Source organism: Vitis vinifera, chromosome 14 (assembly GCF_030704535.1).
Source record: "Vitis vinifera cultivar Pinot Noir 40024 chromosome 14, ASM3070453v1".
Lineage (NCBI taxonomy): Eukaryota > Viridiplantae > Streptophyta > Magnoliopsida > Vitales > Vitaceae > Vitis > Vitis vinifera.
Window position 1 is genome coordinate 23,758,229 of NC_081818.1, and position 18,715 is coordinate 23,776,943.

At 28.7% G+C, this 18,715-nt stretch overlaps 1 protein-coding gene across 1 annotated transcript; it reads left to right on the forward strand.

The window, feature by feature from the left end:
* The first annotated feature begins 9,414 nt into the window (after positions 1-9,414).
* On the forward strand, positions 9,415-10,060 carry LOC100854073 (hypothetical protein). The gene has a single exon (XM_003633712.4). The coding sequence runs from the start codon at positions 9,512-9,514 to the stop codon at positions 9,926-9,928; it is 417 nt and encodes a 138-aa protein (XP_003633760.2). The 5' UTR covers positions 9,415-9,511; the 3' UTR covers positions 9,929-10,060.
* The last annotated feature ends 8,655 nt before the right edge of the window (positions 10,061-18,715 follow it).

The window sequence follows — 18,715 nt, forward strand, 5'->3', positions numbered from 1 at the left end:
AGTTTTTTTTTTTTTTTTTTCAAATTTTATTGAAAATCTTCCTAACTTTTATCATAAGATTTCTACATATATATAGATAAAAGCTTTAAAAAAACTTATTTTTCATGTCGGAGAAAGCAAGCCCTAAAAATCTAAAGAATATCATTATTATGTTCTAAGTTCTAAAATCCCTCAAAGCAAGATTTTATCAAATAACTTTGCTAGCTATTTTGAAAAGAGAATAAAGAGGATGACAATTCTAGCCATGCATCGAGCCTCAATATGGTTTTAAAGTGATGTAGTAAGTGTAAAAATATGGAAAATGGGTTGGATGTTAAAAGTTTAGAACATCTAACAAGGGATGCTCAAATAAGATTGTAGAGTGTACTCAACAACCTCGACTATATTTTTCAAATTTTATTTAAAAATCTCTCTTAACTTTTCATATCTGCGTTTCTCCTCTCTCTACTTGCCATTTAATAATTATGTCGGTGTTTTTCGCACCACATAAAAGAATGGGATAAGATCATAAGAGGGCCGAGGCTACAGAAGCAGATTGGTTGATTTGATGTTCCCGTCCTTTACTGTTGAACCACAACTTCACACCCGCACTCGGGGGGCTTTTCCTCTACTGTTGAACAGCAACTTCACACCCGTGATGCCCTCACCCGGGGGCTTTTCCTTTACTGTTGAACCACAACTTCACACCGGTGATGCCCTCACTCGGGGGGCTTTTCCTTCACTGTTGAACAGCAACTTCACACCCGTGATGCCCTCACCCGGGGGGCTATCCATTTACTGTTGAAACACAACTTCACACCCGTGATGCCCGCACTCTGGGGGTGTTGGATAATTGTAAGGCAGGTCAACACAATAAGATGATGGTTAAGATATTTACAAAACTACCCTTATATGTATTATTCGTCAGATGATTCCTTGAAAACAAAAATAGCCTCTGACTATTTCTTGAAACAAAAGTTCTTCCAAAACAAAATTCATCCCTTGAAGTTTCAATTTTCTAAAAAGAAAAAAATTAAGAAAAATACAATTTCGCTAAAGTGACATTTTCTTATTTTTAATAATATTTTTAACTAATAATATATTTTTACGATAATTAAAATATTTAATATATATTATAAAATTAATTCATTTTATGTACTAGATTTAATATATAAAACTAATCATTTATTATTATGGATATAATATTTATAAATATTAATATTGTGAATTAATTACATTTAATACATCGTTTCTAAATAATAATATTTATAAAAATAATTTAAGAAACTCATCGCGTCGGAACATCATTCTCCGATGATGATCATTGAAATTGCATAAACACACTACACCACTTGCGGTTACACGATGGAGAATTCAAACACAATGATGACAGGAGAGAATGATACACATAAACATAAAGGGACTGGAGATAGATATGCGCAGGACATTACTGGAGAGAAATGGGACGATGACTTTACGCCTATTCCATTTCAGCATCAGCAGCGGCGCTTGTACAAACCACATTTTTCTGGGTTTCTACGGATGATGTTTTTCGTGGACAAGCACGCAGCATACGGTCGTACTCCACAAGGAATAGCTTTACCGCGGTTTTCGATGAGTCTGTAAATGTTGAATTCAGTAGATCCACTCGCCTTGCTGTCGCTTGTCTCAGAGCCCATGAAGAACTGCTCCTCAAAGTCCAGATCCACTACCAGGCATTCTCCCTGGTCGCCATTGCATCCCATGATTGTGGTGGAGGTGTTGTTCGTCAGTGAAGTGGCGGCTTTACATATGTTTGCGTGGAAGAGTATCATCACTGTGTAGATCAACAGCAATGAAGAGGGGCCTCTCGTCATTTTAATTCTCGTACCTGCGTTTCTCCTCTCTCTACTTCCTGTAATTCTACTGGTGTTTTTCGCATCACAGAAAAGAATGGGGTAACAGGTATTTTAGAGGGCCGATTGTCGCAACGGCCGGAACTCTAGGCCCGTGACACGACGCTTCTAAAGCAGATTGGTTGATTTGATGTTCTTATCTTTTACTGTTGAACCACAGCTTCACACCCGTGATGCCCGTACTCCGGGATCCCTGGATAATTAATTGTAAGGCAGCGATATGATGTAGAGGAAGATGATGGAGAAGATATTTACAAAACTACCCTTATATGTATTATTCACCCTCGAAGAGATGATTTCTTGAAAACAAAAAAATTCTTTAAAAACAAAAATCTTCCCGTAAAGAGACTATTTCTAAAACATCCTTTCAAACAAAAATAGTCTCTTATAAGGACTATTTCTTAAAATAAAATAAAATAAAATCTTCCTTGAAGTTTCAATTTTCTAAAAAAATTGAGAAAAATAAAAATTATCCTAAAGTCACGTTTTCTTATTTTTAATAATAATTTTTAACTAATAAGATATTTTATAATAATAAAAATATTTAATATATTATAAATTTAATTCTTTTTATGTACTAAATTCAATATATAAAACTAATTATCTTTTATTGTGGATATAATATTTATAAATAATAAAAATGTCAATTAATTACATTTATATATTATTTTTAAATAATAATATTTATAAAAATATAAATTACACAATGTCCTATTAAAATAGCTTATTTTACATTCAATTAGTTATTGATTAAAAAAATATGTTGGTCTTTAAATTAATTTAATTAATGATTTTTAAAATTAAAAACTAATTTATTTTTATATTCTTTTTGGTTTTTTTTATAAAACCATTATGGATTTTATTTTATTTAAGTTTTAAAAAATAAAATTATGAATTGAATTAATTTTCTTTAAATGAATAATTTTTATTTTGCTTTAATTTTTTAATTAATTTATGAGATAAATTTTAAATAATTTAAAATTTAACCATTTTAATCATAATGTGAAAACCATTTTTTAGTACAAAGATTAAAAATGTAGAAAAATAATTAAATAACTTAAAATTTTCTCTTCAAATGACAACTTTTGTTTTTAAGTTTTTTTTTCTTAAGAAATCATGATTTTGCTTTGAACTTTTCTTAAAATAAAACTTTTTTTTAAGAAACTCTCTTTAGGTGACTATTTTTGTTTAGAATAATTTTTTTATCCTTTTAAAACATAAATTTAATGTAAAAATAATTCATTCTATAAACACTAAAAAAACAATCAAAGTTTAATAAGTTTAATAAAAAAGTAAAATCATTTTAAAAAAAAACAAGTTTAGCATAAATTTCGATTTTTTATATAGAATTTATCTTTTCAAGGAACAAGTTTCATTTGATAATTTTTTTTCATAAAATTTTTAATAATTTGCAAATTACATTATTTTTTTAAATTTTAAAAAAAAAAAATCAATTTTTTTAAAATAAAACAATTTAGCATAAATTTATATTTGGAAAAATACTTTATTGCTATTTAGTTATTGTTAAAGAGTATAAAATACATATTGAACTCAAATTTTATAAGTTTAAGTTTTTAAGAAAATTGAAAGTTCAATATAGTATAAGAACTTGGTTTGATGGGGTTGGAGCTACCTTTCCATAATTTGCATATTTATTACATGTCTTCTTCTCTATATTGAATATGAATTCAAATTCTTTGTGTGTCCATGTGTAGATATGAGCTCTGTCTATCGATATGTAGGTATGAGTTCAAATCTTATAAGTTTAAACTTTTAAAAAAACTGATAATAAAAAAATTACATCTTCAACTCACTTTTATAGGAAAATTTTGAGTCAACCCACTTTTCAACTCTTTTGCAACTTATTCCAATCATTGAATAAAGGGGCAGGCTAGAACCAACAGCCATATGAGAGTTATATATATACTTGGTAACATCCTATACCTATTATATTCCTTTTTTTTTTCATATATGCAAGTTGGACTAGATGGGGTACGTATTGAGTATGTACTTAAAAAGTGTTTTTCAACATCAAAGATTAAGAATGCTTTTAGAAGAAATTTTAGAAAATACTTTTAATACTTAAATAACAAAAAATTTACAGTGTTAAAAAAAATTAAAAACGTTTCTTAAAATTAACCATTATCGAACGAGTTCTAACTCTTACATTCAAATTTTTATTTTAGCATCCAATTATATTCGTTGAGGGTATTTGGTATGATACTTGAAAGTGTTTTCCAATACTAAAGATTGACTTTAACATAACTTTCAATGTTTTTGTTATTGTTACATAGATGTAAGTGAACAATAAACAAGAATATGAAAATAAATGCTTAAGCAATCACATGAAAATACAAAATTTAATATGATTCAACAATGTGGCGGTATCCATAAAGAAAGAAGAAATTACTTCAATGTTCTTGAAGGAATAATTACAATTCCTAAAACCCTCAAAACTCTAAAAGTCTCAATCATATCCAAGACCACGCACCATTGGAGGCAAAAGTCTTTTCCTATTTTCTTTCCTTGTTTTGTAAGAATATTCTATGCATAAATAAACTTATTGTTGTGTGACAAAGAAAAGTTATTTACACAATGTTATTGAAATACAAAATATTAAACATGTAGAACATTTACTGGAATTCTCAAACTTATAAACATCTTCACATGTATCTTTCCAACGTAGGATTACTTGATCTTCCATCTTCAACAAATTGGAAAATGAATAATGTCCAAACAATGCTTGAACTTATCCTTAAGAAAAACTTTGGCCAATGTATCGATTTTATTCTCTTATGTGTGGATTTTCGATAACAATATATGTCCTAATGAATTTCATTCCCTAATTTTATGATATTTCCTTTTAAGATATTCATGATTTTCATTTTTTTTTTTGCCTTTTTGTATTTCAATGCTAAGAATTTTCTTAGCAAAGAAAATCCTTCTTATCAAACTCACTACTTAATATACACTTAAAATGTTCAATTTTTTATGTAATTTTAGTATCAATTAGCATATCATCAACATATAAAATAAGAAAAATCAAAGATTCGTCAATCTTGATCGACAACATTGTCGGTGTCTCCCCCACCACTAACGATCCCATCTCATCTTTCTTTCATTCTCTCTCTCTCTCACCTTATTTTTCTTTTTCTCTCTTTCCTTCCCCATATCACCCATGGTCCACACTACCTCTCTATCTTTGTCGCCCTACACTCCATGCTGCCACACCCTCATCCCTTACTATCTATAGTCGCCACCCATTGCCACACCACCATGTTGTCACCATCCACATCTAAACATCATTGCCTGCATTTTCCTCACCACTGCCACTTAGTAGTCAAGTGTTCTTCAAACAGAGGTAAGCCTTTCTCCTTATTGATTTGCAGAGTGATTGTTTTAGCTTTGTTTTTTTTATTTTTTATTGTGGGAGCGGGGGCTTTGCATATTAGTTTTAAGCTTATTTGATCAATTAAGCTTAATTTTAGATTGCTTGTGGGCATTAAAGATCTTGGACTTCAATTGTTTCGGGCTTGATTGGAGTTAACTTGGGCTTGTGGTTGGTTTGTTTATGTTACTTGGACCACTCATGTATTTTGGCATTTGATTTATTGCTTTGGGCATTGATTGCTTTAAGCTTTGATTTGAAAGAGCCCTTAGTTGCTATTGATTATTGGTATGGATTTAGGCTTAAGTTGTTAATATATGTGTGTTTGGAATTTGTTTTAGGCTTGTATATTATTGATTTGTTCTCATTTTCCCGTATTTCGATTTTGTGCATGGTCCAATTTGTTTTGAAAATGTGAATCTCAATAATGAACTACACCTAGAGGGGGGGTGAATAGGTGTTGTAGAACAATTTAAAAATTCTCCCAACAAAGATTACCTAACCTTAGACTATTTTAATGTCAAGAAATTTTTCTTCCAATAACTTTTCAACAAAGCAAAACATCCACAAGCAATAATGTATGCATCAACACTTTCCCAACAATTTATAAATGCAAAACACATGCAAATGCTTCAACACTCCTCAAAAATAAATCAAAATATAGAGTGAGAGAAAGAGACAATGAACACCAGATTTTTAACGTGGAAAACCTCCGAAGAGATCAAAAACCACGGGCCTATCACCGATTGAAAACTCCACTATGAAGAATAAAAACTGAGTACAAGGTTTTACCTAACTCAAGCCAACCAATCCTTCCCGGAATACTTGACTAGTACCTTCATTTTCAGCTTCTCCTTTTGGAGCACACTTGGAGTCCGCACCAAGCTCAATCTCGGCCTCTTCTTGAATCCACACAAGAAGAAAATGGGTTTTTGCACAACCCAAATAGAATGAGAGATTTAGATGTGAATGAAAGAATGAATCAACCCATTTATTGCTCAAAAAAATCCATTGAAAACTAGTTTTGAAAACATTAAGAGAAGTGGATTTTCTTTGCAATAAAAAAAAAACAACTTAGGAAAGCAAAAATGAGAAATGAAGAACACTTGGGAGTGTGGCTGCTCTCCCCACGTTTTCAGCAGTCTCTCCTCTCAGAAAATGAGAGAAGATTGGGTTTTAAAGTGTAAAAAGAAACCCTTAATCTAATGGCTGAGATTTGATCAAAAAAACATTAGTTGGATAGATCCACCCCTACACCTGGATCGATCCAGAAACAGAGTAATAAAAGCCTTGCACCAAAAACCATTTTTCCCAACTTTCTAACACATTTAAAGATTAAAAACCGGGTTGATTCACATCCAATCACCACACACTCAGCTACATACCTCGGCCTCTTAACAAAGTCTTAGTCTTCAAAGTCAAGTAGTCCGAATAGGAATAGAAAAGCTGAGTTAGGGGACACTTAGGAATTTTGTCCGGAATTGCCAACCTAGCTAAACACTCACATGTTTCTCCCATTTTGGTTCTCTTAGCTAAGCCTAGATGCCCTCCATGTGGCTTGATGACCAAGTTGAAGACCTATAAAAGTGTAGAAGACCCTAAGTTTGCAGAGGTGGTGGACAACATTTTGGAGAGGGAAAACAACTACTCTCTGGCTCTGCTTTCTTTGTATTTTCTGGATTTTATTTCTTTTGGTGAGAGAGTGATGCCATTTATTTGTACTATTTTGACACCTGTGTAGAGTTTGTTTCGACATCAAGGAGAGTCTCTACTGATGTAGACTCATATGTGCTAAGAGCATACTTCCCACCTCCTCTATTTATTTTATTTATTTGATTTATGTTTATTTGTATATTTTCAGTTTTTTTTTCATTATCAATTTTTTAAATAAAATAAAATTTGAATTTTTGCTTCAGTAAAATAAAATCTGAAACCCCCCTTTTGATAAATGGATTTTTTTTAAATCAATCCATAGTAGTTTATATTAAAAACTAAATTTAAAATAAAATAAAATAAATCAAATCTGTAATCATTTTCTCAAAATATAAAATTAAGTTTTTTGAATAAATAATATTTCTAAATAAAATCAAATAAAAAAAATCGCTTTTGGTAAATAAAAAAAAGGTGATTAAAACATCTTTTGTAAATAATTATTAAAAAAAAAACTTTTTCCTTATAAGAATAATTTTTTATGGGAACCCTTTTATAAATTAAATTGTAATTTAAAAAAAAAAATTTGGATTGTTATATTTTGTAAATAGCAAAAAATATTTTTTTTTCAAGTAAAATTATATATATATATATATATATATATAAAAGTTAAGTAAAATTCTTTTTTAGATAAACTCGTAAATTTTTTTTTATATAAAAAAGAAAAATTCTCTCTTTTTTAAAAAAAAAATTGTAAATTTTTTTAAATAAAATTTAAGCAAAATTCTTTTTTGGATAAACTTGTACAAATATTTTTTTTTTAAAAAGGACAAAATTCTCCTTTTAAAAGTAAAATTGTAAAAATAAAATAAAATAAAATTTAAGCTTTTAGAAAAAGGCCAAATTCTCCTTTTAAAAAATAAAAATTGTAAAAAAAAATAAAAATCAAAATAAAATAAAAAAAAACCTATTATTAATCAAACTTAAGCAAAATTCTTTTTTAGATAAAATTTAAAAAAATCTTTTTATAAAAAGGCAAATTATTTTTAAGTAAAAAATAAAATAAAAAGTTAAGCAACATTTTTTTTATTTAAAATAAAATTGAAAAAAAAAATCATCTTTTTAAATAAATTGTAAAAGACATTGTAAATAATAGACACTCATGCTATTAATGGACCATTGTCCCAAACAGAAAAATCGTTGCTTTCCTCTGCTGAATTTTCAGACTTTTTAATACTATGATCCTACTGCTACTTTGAAATTTTTAAAAAAAATATCCCACCACAGGGCCCCATTAATGGCCGCATAAATTGACTCACAGTGTATTAATTTGTGGTGTCGTCCTTGTAATCAATCAAGTCATTTTTTATCAGACTCTTAATGTATTACGTAATGTTTGGCAGAAATTTCAATGTTTGGTCCGACGTATTATCAAGAGGTGGACGTCTGAATTATATTGGACCGGTTAAAATCATAAATTAAAGAAAAGGGTAGCTGAGAAGTAAGCATGATCAATTTTAAGTCTCTAGTACTAACCTCAATTTCAAAGGTTCAACTAAATATAGATCTTTCAATTAATTAGGACAACAAACCAATGTAGGAAAAAGCCAAAAATTTGTGGGAGCTTGTAGTATTATCCTACATGTTAGAATTAATCATTCGATTTTTAATAAACCCGTCAAATAAATAAAAGTAATATATTAAGGGGTATTTCATAAAACTTAATACTTATTATTTAATAACTTAAGTTAGTTTTAAGTTAAAGTATATTTAAGTTATTGACTTAATTTTTAGTTTAAATATTAAGGTTGTTTAATAAAATTAACTTAAAACTTATTTTAAATTATCAAATTGATATATTTACCTTTATAAATTATAATTAAGGCAAAATAGATCGAGTAACAATAAAAGTTATAAAGTAATAAAGAAAATGATGGAGATAAATAAGGTAAATAAGGGATAAAAATGTAAAATGAAAATATAAATTTTAAAATAAGTTAATTATTTTTTATTTTTTATTTAAAGATAGTTTCACTTTAAATAATATCAGTAAATTATTTTATCAAATATATTTAATTTATTTAATAATTTAAATTAAATTTATTATTAAATTGGTTTACCAAACAACCACTCATCAATCAACGAAGATGCATAATTTTTTTTTTTTTTTTATGTGATTAAGAAAGAAAACAAGCAAGGGGTCTCTTGGGGGGTCTCTTGACGAGGCAGATGGGGAACAAAAAGGCTCGTATTTGAAAAATGTAAACCATTGATGGGAGCATTAGGTAGAAATCAATGGTCATTGTCTCGATAGGAAGGTCAATCATGCAACCTACAACGACTTGATTAGTTGAAATGTAACTATCTACTACTTAATCTCAGTTTTTTAGATTTAAATAACTTAATTAGAAATATATTTCATTGATTACTTAATTACAATAACAAAAATTATACTTGGCCTGCCATAATGGACCCTCAAAGAAAAGAAACTAATGAGGAAGTCTTTGTCCATTTGGTCAGCAACATGGCATGTCGGTGCATAATATTATAATTTAATTAACCAATCCAGCTATAATATATTGAGTTTCTTTGAATATATATGGCCTTGTTTTCTCCTCAGCTCCAGGCATGTGAGAGAGGGGAAGAAACGATGGGAGGCGAGATGAAGAAAGGTTTTTCAGTAGCGCTAATTCTAATGGTGATGCTCCTCACCAAAAATGTTTGCAGAGCTACTTCAGCAAAGAGCAATGACACTCACACCCACCGCTGCAGCGATCAGCCTGAGGAATGCCTGATTGGAGACATGGACTCGGAGGAGTATTCCGTGGATTCTGAAATAAGTAGAAGGTTGCTGCAAGTAAACTCAGGGCAAGCTGTAACTGGACGCACCAGCAACGCTAATCAACCAGCTGTGCCCTGTGGGAATGCAAGGTACGATGCATGCCTACCCAATCCAAACGGATCCCCTTCAGATGGGCAAAATTGTGGAATTTACAATCGTGAATGCCCCCAGTGAAATCTTGAGGAGTTGTATTTAACCATGCATATCTATTAACCCTTTTACCTTTTATGATGTGTATATCTTTGTAATGGGTGTAAAAGAGTCGTAATACAATAAAACCTCCAAATAAAATATTTGATAAATTAACAACCTCGCTCAAATAATAAAATTATTTGATTTTGGGAGATAATAAGAGCTCTTTTGGCCGGGTGATTAAAAAATAGAAATTTGTTTTTAAAAATACATAATGCTGCCTATTGAAGTGTGAAGTCTAAATTAGTTTTATTGTAGTTTGTTCAGGATGTCGGGGGTTGAGCTTCCCAATGAGCTGACGAGTTTGTTTCTATTATATATTTAACCCTTTTATACTTAAGGATTTGTTTTCCTGAGAGTACAACTACACTTAGGGGATTTTTCAAGAGTTTTATTATTAGAACTCTTCTCTTTCATTCTAATTAATGGATTGTTGAGTGTGGTACACTCCATGGATGTAGGGATCTGTGGACCCTATATTTCACACGATGCGTTCTCACTCGATGGCGAAACTCGCCTTTTATTTATTTGTTTAATGAAAATTTAATTTTTTAAAAAAAGACTTGGAGTCACCACTTATTTTTGTTTTAATTTTTAAGGGAAAAACAAAATAAGAAAGAAAAACCCTAAGTGTGACTCCTGAAGAAAAACAGGTCTGTGAAAGACCGAATCTGGGTTCGGGGGTCAAGTTACTTGTTGGTAAAGTACGGTGATGAGCCGTAATACCCCTCTAATCCTGTATACATACGATCTTTACTAAACAAATTGAGGGAATTGTAATAATTAATTAATTAATTATGAATACCAAGAAAAATAATCATGCAATGAGTATGTACAAGTCATAGTGAAAATCAATACACACAAATAATGATGAAATCTAATTATAAGAATACACAAAATAAATAATAAGAGAATTATGCAAAATAATTTATTGAACTAAATAAAAAAAGATATTAAAAAAATCATTTTCAAGAAATTTCAAAGGATTTTGTTAGGAATTTGAGGCTACTCCAAACTATGGTAATCACCCTAGGGGGGGGGGGGGAGAGGTAAATAGGGTGATGGTCTCTTTTTCACAAATTTAAACTATGCAAAAATAAGAGACAATTATATGCAAGTATATAATAAACAAAATAAAGACAATTGCATATAATTTAAAAGAGTTAGGGAAGAGAGAGTGCAAACACGAGAGTTTATAGTGGTTCGGCACTTCCTTGCCTATGTCTACTCTCCTCAACCTCCTAACCGAGTGAGGGTTCCACTATCTTGAAGCTTCAACCAAGTTTCCAATCTCTTTACAATTGGATTATGGTTCCAATTCACCCTATTGGACTTTTGGCTCCAAGCACCTTTTACACTTCTTCAAGAGATATCCCTCTCTTAAACAACCTTTCAAGTGATACCCCTCACTTAAGAAAATTCCTCACAAAGATATACAAATAATGATCTTACAAAAATCCTAGTAATAGAACTTTAGGCTCAAAGATACAAGAAAAACTAGGATTAAATGGTGCACTAAAGATATGCAAGTTATGAAATAATGGTGCACTCAAAAACACTCTTCCAAGGCTCAAATATATTCAAGAATGATTTGGGAAGGTTAAGCTCATGAAACAACGAAGATTGAAGCCTTTTTATAGAAGAAAAAAGTCAAACTAGCCGTTGGGGGTTCGACCGGTCAAGTTAGGGGTCGACCGGTTGACTAGCCGTTAGGAAAAGTGACCGTTGGGTCTCAACCGGACTTCAACCGAACCTCGACCGGACCTCAACCGGTTGAGGTTCAACCTTGACCTGGAAGAGAAGGCCACTGGGAGAGAGAGAAACTTTTTTGCCTCCCTCAACCGGTCCTCGACAGGACGAGTACAGCCGGTCGATCGATTGAACCAGTTGAGCCATTTTTTTTACTCAACACTCAACCTTTTTCAACTTAAAACCTTTTAACACAAGTTTGAAAATCATTTAATACAAGGTTTTAGTTGAAAACATGAAATCATCCAATTCTTAAGATATTTAAAACAATATTACTCTTGGATGATTTTGGTGTATAAATAAAGAATGAAATGCATGAAAGTCCTAGTGCACCAACAACCTTACAAAGAGATCTTAATAAGCTTTGGTCTTGAAAAACTCTTCTCTTTGAGGTGGTCTTCTTTTTCATGATTTCTCCTTGGCTTGATTTGTCTTTGGATTGCCACTTTGGAAGTCGTCTTGCCTAATCACACTTAAAATGTAATCATTAGTTCTAAACTTTATTTTGTTATCATCAAAATCAAGATTAACCAAACCTTGGTTTCTCAAATTTTATAAAAAATGATTTTGAATTAATGATTTTTATTTATTTATTTACAAAAAAAAAGTGTCAATTTATTTTCTCAATTTTATTTGTATTCAATTTTCAAAAAAAAAAATGTTATTTACACTTATTATATATAAAAAATATTTTTTTTATTTTTTATTCTCTGCTCGTGTGTATGGTGTTTGGTTAACACTACAATTATTCTCAATATTCAAATTTTCAAAAAAAAGTAAAATATAAAACAGTTTTTTTATAACAATTAGAAGTTGTTTTTATTAATTTTTTAAAAACAAAAGAAAAACACAGAGAACTTTTAAAAGCTATAAAAAAACAAATAAAATTGAATATGATATTATTCTTTTTCTTCCTCCATGATCTAATACTAATACAAAAAAATTTCAAATATAATATTCTTTTAAATTACTCATGGTTTTCTAAATTTCTTTAAAAATAAATTTCTTTTAACTTTTCTAAAATATTTTATGAAGTAAATGAATTCCAAATCAAACTATGTTTCATACATAAAATTTATTAATTCTAAAAAATAATTTGAAACTCAAAAACCAATTAATTAATTAATACTAAAAAATCATGCAACTCAACAATATTAGAAAATCATAAATCAAAATTTATTTTAAATGATTTGATTGGTTTCTTCTTTACATATAACATATTTTTACAATTTTTTTTTTCACTAAGCAAATAAATTCCAAAATAAGCAAAAAACTTAATGTATTGAATTTATCAAGAAGTCTTCTATTTTTTAAAAATAACTTAAAGTTCGAATAGTGAACCAATTAATATCATAAATTTATAAACAAAAATTGGTTTAGAACCACTTTTATATATATATATAGAATCATTATTTTCTATTTTTTTCACTAGACAAATGAAATATAAATTAAATAAGACTTAATGTGTTGGATTTATTAATGAGTCTAGTATTTTTATATAAATAAAAAAATTAACACTCAAATAGTGACCTAATTTATACAAAAAATTTATGAACAAAAATTGGTCTAGAATGACTCTATTTTTTCTTTTTTTCTTTTTTTTTTGTATATAATCATTATTTTTCTATATTTTTTCACTAGGCAAATGAACTTCAAATTAAATAAGTGAGTCCAATAATTTTTAAAAATAAATTAAAACTAAAATAATGAATCAATTAACACTAGAAATTTATGAATAAAAATTGGTTTAGAATGACTCTATTTTTTTTTCTTTTCTACATAAACTTATTATTTTCCAATTTTTTTAACTAAACAAATAAACTTTTAATTACAGAATAATTGATGTATTGAATTTACTAATGAGTCTAATGATCATTTTTAAAATAAATTAAAAGATGAAATAATGAATCAATTAATACCTTAAATCTATGAACAAAAATTGGCGTACAACGACTCTATTTTTCTTTTCTATATCAAATCATTATTTTTTATTTTTTTTTCACTAGACAAATAAATTATAAATAAACAAGACTTAATACATTAGATTTATTAACAATTTTAATAAATTTTAAAAATAATTAATTTGGAACTCAAATAATGAACTCATTAATAACAAAAAATTATGGATTAAAATTGATTTACAATGACTCTATTGTTTTTTTTTTACGCATAATTATATTTTTATAAATTTTCTCATTTGAAAAATAAACTTCAAATCAAGAGGCACTTGGTATTGGATTTATTAATAAGTTTAAAAAAAATTTAAAATAATTTGGAATTCAAAAAATAGAACTAATCACTGAAAAAAGAAAAAATAGATCAAAACTAATATATTATGAGTAATAATTTTATTGTTTCTACACTCAACTATATTTTTTGAATTTCTCACTAGGTAAATGGATTATAAATTGAGTAAGACATGATTAATAATTAAAATTATTTAATGAACCTTTTAATTTTAAAGAATAATTTAGAATTCAAAACATAAATCCAATTAATTACACACTAAATCAAAACATCTTAAAATATTATGTCTATATATAATTGAGTATTAGATGTATGCATATGATGAAAAACTTGATTCATTTACATGTTAAAAGGTTAAAATTTATTTTTTTATTCATTTTAAATAAAATACTAATATTAATAATAATAATAATTATTATTATTATTATTATTATTATTAAAAAAAATTTGTAGATGTTAATACCCTTATCTTTCTAACATATATTGAAAGAGTATTTTTTTTATATAAAAAATATAAGTTATGATTCTATTATAATATTACCGCTCTAGTTTTACTAAAACTATTTATTTTTTAATTTATTTATAATTATAAAATTATTTTTATTTTAATAAGATTTGAATTAAATTTAATGAATATTATATAAATTGAAATTAAAATATATTAACAAAATCAAAACAGAAAATTATTTTTAAAAATTGCTTATTCAAACAAGTTTTTTATTTTTTATTTAAAAAAAATATGTCAAACATTCTTATTTTTATAAAACACTAAAAAATTGTTTTTTTGTTCTTAAACTTAAAACAATTTTTAAAAACAAGCTTCAAACAACATGACCAAATGGACCCTAATAATTTTAAAGATCTTTAGGGGTCTAAGGAAATATCAATTAATAATTAATGAAGTACATATGAAAATAAAAAATAAAAAATTATAATATAATATTAACTTTTTATAACTCCAATTTTTCCCAATTCAACTCTTTCTCAAATTATCGTATACTTAAAACCTCTGCAACTTTTAAGACATTAAGTTTTGATACTACATCTCTTCCTTTTAAGAGTTTTTCTATTTTCTACAATTAATAATCATTTGATTAGAGTCTCTTATGCTTTTATATATTAAGTTTTGATTGGATCCATTACTTTTGGATTTATAAGCTATACATGTATAAGTAGTGTTTGGTTTAAACATAATACTCTCTATACATTAATAATTATTTATTTATCAATAAATTAATAAATTATATATTTATCAATAAATTACTGTATGTAGATTAAATTAAGCCTTTTTTTAATTATATATTTCCTTTTAGTGATTTCCTCCATATGAGTATGTTGATCCTTCTGCTATCCTCTTTGTTGGCAGACACAATTATAATTCCTTTGTTTAACACACAATCAATAACGTGGGTGTATAATTTTATGAAAATAAAATCCAGTTGTGGACTCCTTTTTTCATATGCATTCCTACTAGACAACAAGACTTTCTTTTTATTTGTGAATAACTTCTTTTTTTTTAATGTTGGGATCGCCACTATTTTTTTTTTAAAATAAAACAAAATAAAAAATAAAACCCTATAGTGACTCTTTTTTGACAAAAAAGTTTGTTTGCGAAAAATCGAGTCTAAGTTTAGGGGTTAGGAACATGAAATTAAATGGAAACCATTTTATGCAAATGAAAGGGAAAAAGTACAAGCTCAATTGCTAGCAAAAGAATTTCAATAGAAGGCATGAATTGACTACAATAAACTTTTTCTTTTGTTGTAAAATACACTTCAATTTGAGTTTTTTAAAATTTTGCTATGGTTGCTACATTAGACATGGAGTTGGACCAATTAAATGTAAAAACAGCTTTCTAACAAAGTGCAATTTAGAGAAGGAAATTTATATGCAACAATCTAAAGGTTTTATGGAACTAGTAAAAAAGGACCTTGTATGTAGATTGAGGAAGTGTTTTTATGGTTTGAAGCAAACTTCTTACCAATGACATGTTCATTGTGTAGCAATACCATCGGTGCTATCAATGTGGGTAAGATAGGCGACGATAATAATGAAAAAAGGGTATGGATGAGGTGAGAGAGAGAGTGTGTGAGAGAAAAAGAGAGAGAAAGAGGGAAATGAGGGACCAACCACCCCGTCATGGCAATGACTGGTGGCCGGTAGCAACTGTTACAATGGATGGTGTGCAACAAGCCGTAATGGTGGAGATGTGGATTGTGGCAGCTATTGAGGAATGAGTGAGAGAGAAAATTGTGAGAAAAGAAAATAAAAATAATAGACAAAAAAAAAGGAAAAAGAAGAGCATAATGTCACAGGATACTTCAAATGGGCCTCCCCATGAGTTTATATAGAGCCCAGGAAGCTTCTGGAGACTCCCGGAGCCATCTACACTAAGCCATTGGTGGGAAGAGTGTGGAAGGTTCTAGAGATGCCTAGAGATGTCCACACATCTCTACACTAAGGTGGAAGGCATGAGAGAAGTTCAAGGCTTTATAGAGAAATCTAGAGATCTTTTGTACATAAGACTTGTACATAGAATGGTGTAGGGTGTTCTAGAATATTCTTGAATTGTAAGGAACCCTCCAAGGTTCTAGAGAGTTCCATTAGTGCCTATAAATAGGCAAGGGCCTCATTTGGCCAAGGCACCACCCCAAGACCACCCAAGTACCTAACCAACCAAGCAAGTGAGTTCCCCAAAGCACTTGTAAAGGCTTCCTTGAGTAATAAAAGCTTTCATTCTTTAAGAGTCGTCTACTATGCCTTCTAAAGCTTCCAAGTCGTGAGCGTCTTAGCCTGACAAGCTAAGTATTGGGAGTAAGGCTGACTTAGCAAGATCAAGTGTCTTGACTTGTCTAAGTGTCGCACAAACTTAGGAAAAGACCAAGTCCATGACAATAAGCCAAGGGGTGGGTAACTACTGCAAAGAGGAAGAAAGAAAAGAGAAACGAAACCCTAAAATTTTCTTTATGTATGGTTCTTAATGGGTTGGGCCTAAAAAAGTGGGTTGAAAATTAAGATGGAATTGGACCTAAAAAACTCTAACAAAATAGGTTAAGACAAATTTTGGGTCTACATTTGGAAAAAAATACTTGAGGTACTTGAGTGTCATCCATGGTCTCAATTTAGCATCCCTTTTTAGATGTTCTAAATATCCAATAGCCAACCCATTTTCCTTATTTTTGTATACTTTTGTCCTCTTGCACTTCCAGTTGCTTTCAAGCATCTAGCTCACCTATAATGTACAATTACAACTAAAACATGTATTTTGGAACACCATTATTTTGTTATAATTTCAAACTTGAAATACTAACTTGAGCTTCATTTTTATGTCTTCAATTTGAATATGTTGTTATAAAAATCAGTGATTATAAAGTCATTAAGTAGTTGTGAACTAATAATAATTAGAGTAAAATTGTCAACTTAAACTAATAGACTAATAATCTCCTGTTCGCCAATTTGGAACAAAATAATAAAATTACAATAGAATCCCCTAAAACTCTCAAACTAAGATCCTAAGATCTTACTCAACCCAACCTTGACTAAAATTATTCAACAAGAATAACATAATCTTATTAATCTTCCTTCTTTTTTGCATGAATTTATCACTTGAAACACAATCAATCAATAATAGACTTATGACACATAGTGGGTGAGAATGAAAAGTGAGTAATTATCTAGATTGAAAAGTTAACAATATCAAATTTGAGATCGGTTGGCACTTATATAGGCATCTTATTCACGTACATGATGTAGTGCTTCCATGGTCTCCTTAGTTGATTACCTTGAAAACCATATTGAGACTCAATGCATGACTAGAATTCTCAACCTTTTCCTTTCCTACCTGAAATTGCTAACAAAATTCATAATGATCTGAATTTAATTAAGGGTTAACTTAAGTTTCCTCAATCCCTTAATGAAGATTAATGAGTTGGTTAGTTAATTAATTGATTAATCAATTACAAAAGTTAGTTAGTTTGTTAGTAAGCTTATTAAACTAATTGAAATATGATTAAGAGTAAGTGGTGTTTCTCTGCAAATTGTTCTTGGTGGTTAGTAAGTTGACAATTAGTTAGCTGCTTTCTTAAATGAGTGGCTAAGAAATTAGCAAAGTGGTGTTAGTTTACTTGGTGGCACATAAGTCATTTTCCACCTTAAAATTTAATTTAAAAATGGTTAAAATAGGTATGAGAAATCGGTAAATTGTGGGACACTTGAGTATTCTAAAATTGAACACGCCATAAAAGCTTCTTGAGGACAATTAGTTGCTTGCTTTTAACCGCTATGTTGCTTTAAAAAAAAGGTGGGGTTATGTGTCACAAATAGTGCGTATGTTAGGCACTATTCTTTTGTCATCTATATCTCTATTCACTTTAATTTTAATGTGAATAATGGAATATGCCTCATTTGAATCCAATAAAAATACTTTCAAAACCTAATTCTAAGTCAATCAAAATTTTATTTTTGAGTTTTAGTTATAAATTGACAGCTTTTATTAAAAAAAAATTTCACCCAAGTAAAATTATCAAAGATAAAATTCTAAAAAAGAATTATTTTGAGTATCACCATCATAAAAACAAAAAAAAAAAAAAAAAAATATGTCATTTTTTATCTTAAATTTTACAACTTTTAAAATGATATGTTTCTCATTCTTAGTGAAATTTTTGCACAAGACAGACATCAAATAGAGCATATAACTCTCTTTTGGAGCATGTTATCTAAACTTTAAAAGAAATAAAACTTTAAAATTTGAAATTATAAAATAAAGTATTACAC

What these genes read in the sequence shown, in the direction of transcription:
- LOC100854073 (XM_003633712.4), top strand. Translation starts at nt 9,512, where the DNA reads ATGGCCTTGTTTTCTCCTCAGCTCCAGGCATGTGAGAGAGGGGAAGAA.